Source organism: Ranitomeya variabilis, chromosome 3 (genome assembly GCF_051348905.1).
Source record: "Ranitomeya variabilis isolate aRanVar5 chromosome 3, aRanVar5.hap1, whole genome shotgun sequence".
Taxonomy (NCBI): Eukaryota; Metazoa; Chordata; class Amphibia; order Anura; family Dendrobatidae; genus Ranitomeya; species Ranitomeya variabilis.
The window spans coordinates 24,528,766-24,540,577 of record NC_135234.1 but is presented as its reverse complement, the minus strand read 5'-3'; the positions used below and the strand labels follow the sequence as shown (position 1 = coordinate 24,540,577).

Genomic DNA, 11,812 nt, shown 5'->3' with positions numbered 1-11,812 from the left:
TGTATATACCACTGTGCGGGCTCTGCTGTATATACCACTGTGCGGGCTCTGCTGTATATACCACTGTGCGGGCTATGCTGTATATACCACTGTGCGGGCTGTGCTGGATATACCACTGTGAGGGCTGTGCTGTATATACCACTGTGAGGGCTGTGCTGGATATACCACTGTGAGGGCTGTGCTGGATATACCACTGTGAGGGCTGTGCTGGATATACCACTGTGAGGGCTGTGCTGGATATACCACTGTGCGGGCTGTGCTGGCACCCAACACCATGTTGCAGTGCAGGAGATTCCTGCAACAGTCCGAGGCGTATCTAGGGGAAGGTGGGGGGGTGGGGGGGGGGGGTTGGGGTTTCGGGGGAAGGTGGTGGGGGGGGGGTAGGGGGGGGGGCGGGGGAAGGTGGGGGGGCCCCATTTGGAAGTTCGCACCGGGGCCCATAACTTTGTAGTTATGCCACTGCAATGAAACATTGACGATATACAGTATTAGGATGGTTCCATGATTTTGAAGGAACATGACTGGAAATCCAGGTAACAGTCTGGAGATTAATTCCTCAGGACTGGAGACGTCCAGTGCTTATTGTATCAGGTCGCTTATCCAGTATCCTTTTACTCTAAAATGAAAAATTGTGATAAATTTAGACTTTTTACATTTTTGTTATGGGTACATCTAATTTTAGAGAGGAATTGTCACAATAATACCATCTTTTGAGGCACATTTGTTATTCTGCAGAAACTATTCTAGGAGGAACACCTAACAAATGCTGCACTATATTTTTGCCGTAATTTTTGTAATTTGTGAAATGTTTAGTTGCTTAACCACGAAACAAATAGAGAAGAGTCTACTGTAAATGTAGAACTTCCATTTGCATTTACTGTATCTATGGAACATGCACGAATTTAATGCATCTAAAAATACTGCTTCTATGTATGGGAGACATTATAGCCGCTGGTCTAAACCCACCAGCTCAGAGACAACTGAAAATGATAGAGAGCCTGCAGAGGGGAAAACTAGTGAAAAATGCAAGATATAAGATATATAATGGCCAGAAATTGTTGTACTCCTCATTTACACACAGGAAACTTTACTCAATAAAATCATATGAAATGAAAAGTACGCTTTAAGTTTATCCATAAATTAGTGATTTTTCCTTAGGAAAAGCATGTAATTAATTGGGTTGTCTGGCTCTATGTGACTACAGACTTGTGCATACCTACATCAAGAGCCCTGTGAGTATTTTCCAAGGCCGACGATGGGAGTGGGCGGTCATGTGACTGCAAGTATGCGATTCGCATACTTCCTGCCACATTCTGACTAGACATTGTCAGTTTTCACTCCATTCACTTGCAATCAGCGCTGCCATGCCCATCTAGTTGGTATGTGACCACATGTATGCAAGTCACGTAGTTACGGTCACACGCATACCACACAGCATGCAGTGCGTGCGATGTGTGGATTCACAAGTCGGCAGTCATATAGAGGGACTGCAAATTTGTAGCCTAAGGTCGGACAACCCCTTTAAGTAATTTCTCCTTCTCTCTACTAGGTAGGGCTGTCATTTCCATTCTTGAAATGGAGGTACCTTAGTTCGAGAAAAGGGACGGTACAGAGAACAGGTCCAGACTACATTATGGCCACTTTGACCTTCAACCGGGAGAATTTTTTATTTCCCATTTCGAGTATTACCGTATTTTACTCTACATTTGCACTTGTATTTTTGAGGCCATATCTGCTATTTCTGAACTTGTGCTACATAGGGATAGGAGGAATCATCTCATTACTATGTGTGCTGTGTATGGGAGACATCTTGTACTATCTTATGTTGTCGTTATATATTTTTTGGATGAGTTACATTCATAAATGGATATTTCTGTACAAAACAAGTGCCATACTATAATTTTGTTCTCAAGTGGTTAAATGATATTGGGTACAACGTGACACTGTGAGATAGTGTGCTGGGAGAATGCACAGATTTTCGTCTGAAAAGGCAATGGTTGTTGTCATAAAAAAGCATGATGGAGTAAGAGTGGGTGGAGGTATTATGTTGTACTGCAGAGGAAGTGCATGTATAGAGTGAATAGTGTGATCCCGAAAAGTATTCTGTTACCTCGTCGTCCTCTTTGGAAGAGGATGGTCAGTCAAGAGCCACAACTAAAACCCCAGGGAAGTAATTTTATCGAGAGAACCATGGTTCCAACTAGGTTCGGGACATGAGTGATGTAGACGGGTGACAGATGGGGACCTAAGAAAGAGACTATTGAGAAAAAAAGAAAAAAGAGAACCACTCAGGAGAAATGCACACCTCTGCTGTGTTTGTATATATAAAAGGTAAACTTTATTAACAATGCCAATTAAAAACATCTAAAAACAGTGAGCAATCCCACCCACGAAAAACCCGCCAATAAACAAGCAAATGATCAAGTATTCAATGTAGATAGAAAACAGAACATCGGATAATATGAAATGTCAAGATATCCTAATACCTGTGTGCACAATGCACAATGTGACCACCCCCGGCTGAAAGATTGTCAATAAGCTGGCATCAGCTGGTGGCGAAAAAGAACTAGAAGGTAGCTCACGTGTCCAACCCAATAATGGAATCAAGAACCCAAATGGTGGAGCCGGGGAAAGAAGGCAGGATTCTGCGTGGGGGAAGCCCAACGAGTGTTGCCATTGCACGGACGGCTTAGTCAGGGGAAGTGTAAGGTAAGTCATCAATAAATACCTCTCCATATGCTCGGTCAATGTATGCAGGTGTACGTAGGGCCGGAAGCGGAAGTGACACCACGGGGCATGAATCGCGGGCAGACGTCTCTGCCCAGAGTGTCAAATGCGCACGCAGAATCCTGCCTTCTTTCCCCGGCTCCACCATTTGGGTTCTTGATTCCATTATTGGGTTGGACATGTGAGCTATCTTCACGTTCTTTTTCACCACCAGCTGATGCCAGCTTATTGTGGCATTGTGCAAGCGTAGGGATGGTATATCTCTGTTTTTATAGTTGGTGATTTACCAGTTAGTTTTGCCATTATTGTATTGGCAGGCATTTATTCGACGCATAGTCTCCACTGCTTGCACATGTTAATATTTTGGTGCTATTGTGTGCCCTGCATTTTGCATGCAACAGTTTTTGGTGTGTTTACTCTTTGCACTTTTGTTCATTGACAATCTTTCAGCCGGGGGTGGTCACATTGTGCATTGTGCACACAGGTATTGGGATATCTTGACATTTCATATTATCCGATGTTCTGTATTGTATCTACATTGAATACTTGATCATTTGCCTGTTTATTGGCGGGTTTTTCGTGGGTGGAATTGTTCACTGTTTTTAGATGTTTTTAATTGGCATTGTTAATAAGGTTTACCTTTTATATATACAAATACAGCAGTGGTGTGCATTTCTCCTGAGTGGTTCTCTTTTTTCTCAATTGTGCGTTATGACCACTTTGCTTGCACCCCTGCAATATTTATCCGTTCATGGGTAGTGCGCCAGTCTCTCTTAAAAACACTACTAAGAAAGAGACCAGACCGGTACTGAGACAGAGACCAGGATAGGGCCAAAGTGACCAGATGAGGTTGGGCAGAGACCCAATGGGAATGTTCCGGAGTATGAAGAGAAGTTGTGTAGTGCTGTGTTTGACTGTAAACCAATGACGTGAGTGGAGTAGACGATGTACAATGAGGTTGGTGACTACGACAAAAGGAGAATACAAGTCAGGGAAATGCAAATCACTAGGGAAAGATCTGGATTTGTGTGTAAATGCGAGGTTGACTATTCCATTACAACATTATAAATACTACACCTCCATATTGGAAGAAGCTGGGAATTGTAAACTACTCACTTTGCTTTTTTTCTTCATACATACGAGCACAATTATTAGGACCAAACTTAAAATTAGGATAATGAAGATGATGATGAAAGTACTAACGATCTTCCATTCTGAATCTTTATTTCCTGTGAAATAAATGTTGGAAACATGTGAAGTCATACAAGAACCGGACAGTCCCTCATGTGACTTAACTGACTTAATGGATTTTATGCTAAGTTTAGGGATTGCTCATTTTTTCTAGAGACATTCTGACTAGAGATGAGCAAATGTTTTGCATTAAAATTCACTTGTTTCTCAAAGCTTTTTTTTTTTTTAAATAAACGGCAAAGTCATCAATTGCTCTTAAAAGGTGTGTGTAAACACTCTGAGGTCTCCTAGGACTGTAGTGAACAGGTATCAAGGTCTTTAACATAAAAAAGCCTTAGTAATGAATGAGTAACCTCATATATGGCGGTTGGTAAACAGATGGTGTGGAGAAGCGAGGGTTGGTGGGTTCTCTTATCTGCTAGCCCGGCTGTTTTTAGAAAGACCTCATGCACCAGGACTCATTCCACTGAACACCCACTCTCCATCCCCATGGGCATAATACTGCTCAGACAACACAGGGTGAGGGTAAAAAAGTGTTTAAGAGTCAACGTTCAGGCTCATATGAACAATGGCCTATATCTCCTGATCTACTGAGAAATGTGTCTGACTTATTTAAGAATAAGTGCTGTGTCATCACAGATGGTAACTGGTGATAACCAACAGCCTGTGCCTCACACACTCTTCTTCATTGCTTCTCTGTCACATACTCCCTGAATAGTTTTTTCAATGTTTTATGGCTTCCTCTTCTTACCTCTATGGTTAAGTTGTGATGTCCTCTCACTATCCATAATCACTCCAAATTGGCTGCTGCATTTCCTGTTTTTGCTTTTATGCAGGCTATTATAATCTCTAATGCTTCTAATTCTCAGAAGAGGCAATTTGCATATGGCTGTGCTATGAAATTTGATTTGATATATAGCAAGCATTTGGGGGAATCCTGCTCAGATGCATGTGTGGTCATGTCCGCCTTCTCTGGCTGATTCAATTTTTGATGAGAAGCTTTTAAGCACTCCCGCAAAGCAAATCACACATCTTTGGAATTCACAGGGTTCAGCAAATTCATAAAACTTTGATACAAATTGATCTGCTTTGAATCAATTTTCTTTGTAGTCAGAGCACATGGCTTTAATATGTGCATTTGTCGGATACCACTACTCAGATTTGCACTGGGGATGAGAGAATCGGTCCATCGACCAGGTCAGTAATCTGTGACCGCAAGATCAGAGGGCTGAAAATCTCCTTACATACTGGCATTACCGATGCCTCTTTTGATTAGCCAGCCCGACTGATCAAAACAAGAGCTGGGAATACTTTGAGATAAGAAAATTTGCAGTGCTCCTGTCCAACGATCACAGATTACTGACCTGGCCGATGGACCAGAGTTCTGTAAATAGATTTTTCCAACTCTAATCGGCACTCTTACTCCAACAATGAACTCATAATCATTAAAAGAGACTGATGGATAAATTAAACATGTTGTCCAAGAATTGATCTTTGGTCAACTTTTAGCTGGTATTATGATATTTTTTTTATAAAGTGTGCAACCCAGCACCCAATGAAGTGAAATGATGATATCCACCATACTTGTGAATGACCACTAAGCAGGATTGTGGTGTTCCAGCTGCAAACACTACGGGACTTGGTAATAGCTGATCAGAGGGGTACTGGGTGTTGGATGTCTACTTAAAATTGATGGTCTACCAAAAAAAAATAATCATATATATCAAAATCCTGGACATCCCCCTTAATAAACATAGAGATGTGTAAGCAGAACTTGGTCTAGTGGGGAATTCTGAAACACAGTATTATTGTTTTCTGTTCTAGAAAAATTAATATTTCACAAGTAGACCGAGCTTTTCAAGAAAACATGCAGTAGGAAGAAATGGTGCTGAAGCCTAGTAGAGATGATCTAAACAACTCGGGTTAAAACTAATGGGCTTCCAATTTCACAATAATAAATCATATTTGACATTTTTTGCAATTCGTCCAAAAGAAGAATTGCCGCCATTTTGCAAGATTCTTTTCAGAGTTTGAAAGGGGTAAAAAAATAAAAAATAAACAGTATACTCACCTAATGCCTCATCTTTGCTGGTGCTGCAGTATGCTAATAATCTCCTTCCTTCCTTTGACTGCGGTCTTCTTTTGCATTTTCACCTTTCAGAACCTCTAGCACTGACTTGGCCACAAGGGACGTCATGGTATCGTAGGGTAATTCACGTCATGATATCACTTGTGGTCCAGTAATTACTGGAGGCATCAAAGAGTGAAGAAGACAGTAGACATTAGGGATACAGAGGATGAACATTCAAGGAGAACGGATGCACGAGTACAGGTGAGGGAAGGGGGAGTATAGTAATTTTTTTTATACCTCTCCATTTATAGAGCGTAATAATCAACTTTTTGGGGCAAATTGACTCACGTTGAGTTAAATGGACGTGAACCAAATTCCCCAACCAAATTCGACCGAATCTGACGAATCAAATTTAATTTCAGTCTCTCATCTCTAAATTTTAGTAAGAAACTGAGCAACAAAAGTGTCCAACACTGTAAAGTGTTTACTCATCTTTGGACCTATGCATGTACTGGAGGCAACTGGAGAGATCCCATGAGACACACACGTTTTTTGAAAGCTTGACTTTTGATTTAATCAAATATTCTAATACTTACCGGTGCCATTTATATCTGTTGATAGATATTTCTCCGAGTTAAGGGCAGGGTGACGGACCACACAGATTACATGGACCTTACTATATGGGGTACTGGAGATGTTCAGAGTAAAGTTACTTATAAGCGTCTCGGTTTCATTCTGGTTGACAATAGAGTACATTTCTGGAGCTATATTCAGGTTTTCCGGGAGCATCCATGTGATATTGGGAGCCGGATTCCCAGTGGCGGAGCAGGTGACAATGTACAGTTTGTCCAGGATGTCAGGGGGACCAATCTCATGTACTTCCAGGTTAGGTTCCAATATTTGTTCTTCTGGATATAAAAAAAACGGAAAATTAAAATGAGTGCCAAGCTTAAATGTAAAGTCCAATGAATGTCCTTAGATGAGTTCAACATTGGCCAACATTTCAGAAGGATCATGCAACTATCTAATGTGCAGGAGGCTCTCATCACTTTCCTCCAACAGATGATTTTGAGGAAAGAAGAACCAAGCTTATTGAATTATAACTTTCATCTGATCATAAATCTGAATAGAAGATGTATGGTCCAGGGGAAGAGAGATAAAGGTTACAGATCAGAGAGCAATCTCAATCACGGATATACTTTTAACTCATTCTGCAGTGATCAACAAAGGTTGTAGAAGCCAAACAATTGAGACATTTCAATAAAATCCAATTCCAAGTTTCATTTTTAGCCAAAAATACATGCACTGAAAGGGTTTTTTTCACAAATAAAAGTTCACTTTAAGCAATAGATCATGGAATAATAATTATTTCTGTAATTGGATGTGTTTAAATAAAATGTTCCTGTGCTGTGATAATCTTATAAATGCGCCCCTGCTGTGTACTGTGTAATGGCTGTGTCGGACCCTGCAGGGACATAGACTGGTCATACCATAGTTACTGGCGGGAGATGGGGGAGGGAGAAAAAAGGTGTACAGATATTACAACATGGAATTGCAAATTATTCTTTCTTTGAAGTGAAATATTGTTTAAAAACAATCAGGAAAATATTTTACCTAACAAAAAGAACCAGCTGCGATCCAGTGCTGTAATTTTGGTATACTTTTTTTCTATCCTCCCCTGAGCCGGAGCTGTGTTTTGATCAGACCATGTTCCTGCACAGTCAGACACAGCCATTACACAGTAGACAGCAGAGGCACATTTATGAGATTATCTCAGCACATGAACATTTTATTTAAACACATCCAATTGTGAAACTTATTATTATTCCAAAATCTATAGATTAAAATGAACTTTTTGTTTGTGGGAAAATCCATTTAAGTATTAAAAAGTATCTCCAAAGGAGTCTTTTAAGTAGAATTCTTCCAGTAATTCCAGGTTTTACCCCGAGATGACTCTTACCGTTCACTTTGAGGCAGATGGTTCCAGTGGAAGCTCCGAATGGAAACAGATTGAAGATACATTTAAAACATCCCTCATCCACCAGAGTCACATGGTTGATTGTTATTGCTGCGGTATTGAGACTTTTGTGCGAAGAATGTTTTGCTCGATTCATGTAGTGACCGAGAAGTTTTTGACCATAAGCTTTACTGGCAGTAGCCACGGCCCCGGTAAAATTACCAGATTCTTTATGCCAGGTGATTTGTATGACATTTGATTCACTGGTCATCAGTTGGCACTCAAGAGTAACATTGCCGCCATGTCTCGCAGTTTTCTTTGCAGTGTGTTTGACCCGTATTATTGACCCTTTTGAAACAAAAGTCAAACAATGTAAAACTAGTAATGTAGTAATGTAAAGTAAGGATATGTGCAAACCCATGTTGGATCCTTGAGATATATCACTTTTCATTTTGCTCATTGATAAAAATAAATGATCATTTCTACTTTTTAAGACATTCTTACATCGCAGCATTTTTTCCACCCCTGCCTAAAACTTTTGCACAATTTTACGCTATGGTGTTATGGTGACGTAATGTCAGTTCAATCTTTTAACCCAAACTGCTGATATTGGCCGTAGATATTAATTGGAACTCAAAGAACTAGACATTTGAGAAAAAAAACAAACTGGGACTCGAGAATGTTCTAGTAACCTTCACCTTGACCTAATGCGGCTGATCGTTCCACTGCTCAATAAATAAAGCCTATTTAGGCACAGGAATGTTCGTTTTATGCCATCGGTACATCGGTAGATAGAAATGTGCCGCTGATAACCCAACAATCCAAACGTCATAACAAAAATCATCATCTCTGCGTCTGTGGGACCAAATCTGCCATTGTCTTTCTTGGACATTTGGTCCATTCGGAACTAATGATAACCATTACAAGTAGCATCTAACACAGGGTTCCTCCTACTCCTGAAAGCTAGAAACCCCTCAGTGACAACCACAAGAACTAAATCAATGGCAGATACCAAACACAAGACCTTAGAACAAGGTAACAAGCAAACCTACCCCATAATAGTGACAAGTAGAGAACCCCCAAAGAGTAACACTCACCTAGTACACAGCTGCAGAGAAACACAAGTATGCATAGATGCATCATACCGAGTTACTGGAGTTACACAAAGTCCCTGACTATTTAATACAAGAATGAGGAACAAAGTAAAAATAAACAGACCTGACGGGGAATTTTTTTACGTCTTACTGACAAATGAAATACTGCTGAAGACATATGTTCCTGTCATGATGGTATTCCTGTGAAAGCCAGCTGGCGTTCATAGGAGACCATGATTTTTTACCATACATAGTGCTAATGCACTGCTATGTATAGCACAAGAGATCAGCTGATCTTAGGTTTAAGTCCCCTAAGGGGACTGGCAAATACCGTACAAAGTGAAAAAAAAGTTTTTAAAAATGTGGAAAAAAATTATATAACAGTTCAAATCAACCCTCTTTTCCCCCATTTAAAACAATAGAATTTAAAAAAATACACATATTTGTTATCGCTGCGTTCGTAAAAGTCCGATCTATCAAAATATATAATATAAATAATTAACCTGATCGGTAAATGGTGTAACGAGAAAAAAAAAATCTAAACACCAGGATTAAATTTTTTTCCACAGCCACAACACTGCACTAAAAAAGGAATAAGAGGAGATCGAAACATTGTACATTATTAAAATAATAATTTTTTTTTTTTACAAATTCCAAATTTTTTTTGTCACTAAACTAAAAAAACAGCTATGCATGTTTGGTATCACTGTGTTTATAATGGCCTTGAGAATTACATAACTCAGTAATTTTACCAAATAATGAATATGCAAATTGCCTCTTCAAAGAGAAAGAGAAATTGAACTCTATAGCGCCACCTGTTGGAAGCAGCTATCTGAAGAGGCAATTTGAATATTACATTTCCCAGAGGAGCATTGCACGTCACATAAGCCTCCTTACCTTGCCTTACATGAGCTAGTATATCACTCTCCACAAGGAGAAACATTACCCCCTTAGACCACCGTACAATGAAAAAAAAAAAAAAAAGAATTGTGGAATTGTACTTTTTATTTCACAATTCAGCCGCACTTGGATTTTTTCCCAGTACATCACATGATAAAATGGAAGGTGTCATTCAAAAGTGCAACTCGTCCTACAAAAACTAGACCTCACATGTCTATGGGTACAGAAAAAATATATATACCGTATATACTCGAGTATAAGCCGAGATTTTCAGCCCAAATTTTTGGGCTGAAAGTGCCCCTCTCGGCTTATACTCGAGTCACGGTCGGCGGCAGGGTCGGCGGGTGAGGGGGAGAGAGCGTGTCGCATACTCACCTAGTCCCGGCGCTCCTGGCGCTCCCTCTGCCCGTCCCACGGTCTTCGGTGCCGCAGCTCTTCCCCTGTTCAGCGGTCACATGGTACCGCTCATTAGAGAAATGAATATGGACTCCACTCCCATAGGGGTGGAGCCGCAAATTCATTCCTCCAATCCGCTGACAGAGGAAGAGGCTGCAGCACCGAAGACTGTGGGACGGGCAGGGGGAGCGCCAGGAGCGCCGGGACTAGGTGAGTATGTCATAGTTACCTGTCCGCGTTCCACACGCCGAGCGCCGCTCTGTCTTCGCGTCCTCTTGTTCTGACTGTTCAGGTCAGAGGGCGCGATGACGCATATAGTGTGCGCGGCGCCCTCTGCCTGATCAGTCAGTGCAGAGAGACGCCGGGACGGGACGCTGAGGAGCTGCAAGCAAGAGAGGTGAGTATGTGTTTTTTTTTTTTTTATTGCAGCAGCAGCAGCAGCAGAGTTATATATGGCACAGCTTTATGTGGAGCATCTATGGGGCCATAATCAAAGGTGCAGAGCATTATATATGGCACAGCTATCTATGGGGCCATAATCAAAGGTGCAGAGCATTGTATATGGCACAGCTATCTATGGGGCCATAATCAAAGGTGCAGAGCATTGTATATGGCACAGCTATCTATGGGGCCATAATCAAAGGTGCAGTGCATTGTATATGGCACAGCTATCTATGGGGCCATAATCAAAGGTGCAGAGCATTATATATGGCACAGCTATCTATGGGGCCATAATCAAAGGTGCAGGGCATTATATATGGCACAGCTATCTATGGGGCCATAATCAAAGGTGCAGGGCATTATATATGGCACAGCTATCTATGGGGCCATAATCAAAGGTGCAGGGCATTATATATGGCACAGCTATCTATGGGGCCATAATCAAAGGTGCAGAGCATTATATATGGCACAGCTATCTATGGGGCCATAATCAAAGGTGCAGAGCATTATATATGGCACAGCTATCTATGGGGCCATAATCAAAGGTGCAGGGCATTATATATGGCACAGCTATCTATGGGGCCATAATCAAAGGTGCAGGGCATTATATATGGCACAGCTATCTATGGGGCCATAATCAAAGGTGCAGGGCATTATGTATGGCACAGCTTTCTATGGGGCCATAATCAAAGGTGCAGGGCATTGTATATGGCACAGCTATCTATGGGGCCATAATCAAAGGTGCAGGGCATTATATATGGCACAGCTATCTATGGGACCATAATCAAAGGTGCAGGGCATTATATATGGCACAGCTATCTATGGGGCCACAATCAAAGGTGCAGAGCATTATATATGGCACAGCTATCTATGGGGCCATAATCAAAGGTGCAGGGCATTGTATATGGCACAGCTATCTATGGGGCCATAATCAAAGGTGCAGGGCATTATATATGGCACAGCTATCTATGGGGCCATAATCAAAGGTGCAGGGCATTATATATGGCACAGCTATCTATGGGGCCATAATCAAAG

General features: G+C 41.2%; 1 protein-coding gene across 1 annotated transcript; it reads right to left on the bottom strand.

Annotated features, from left to right (window-relative positions):
- Positions 1 to 395: 395 nt before the first annotated feature.
- On the bottom strand, positions 396 to 8,281 carry LOC143815007 (OX-2 membrane glycoprotein-like). The gene is made up of 4 exons (XM_077293780.1): positions 7,950 to 8,281; positions 6,586 to 6,897; positions 3,844 to 3,956; positions 396 to 616 (listed from the first exon to the last, which is right to left on the bottom strand). The coding sequence occupies exons 1-4, from the start codon at positions 8,215 to 8,217 to the stop codon at positions 557 to 559; spliced, it is 753 nt and encodes a 250-aa protein (XP_077149895.1). The 5' UTR covers positions 8,218 to 8,281; the 3' UTR covers positions 396 to 556.
- Positions 8,282 to 11,812: the final 3,531 nt, after the last annotated feature.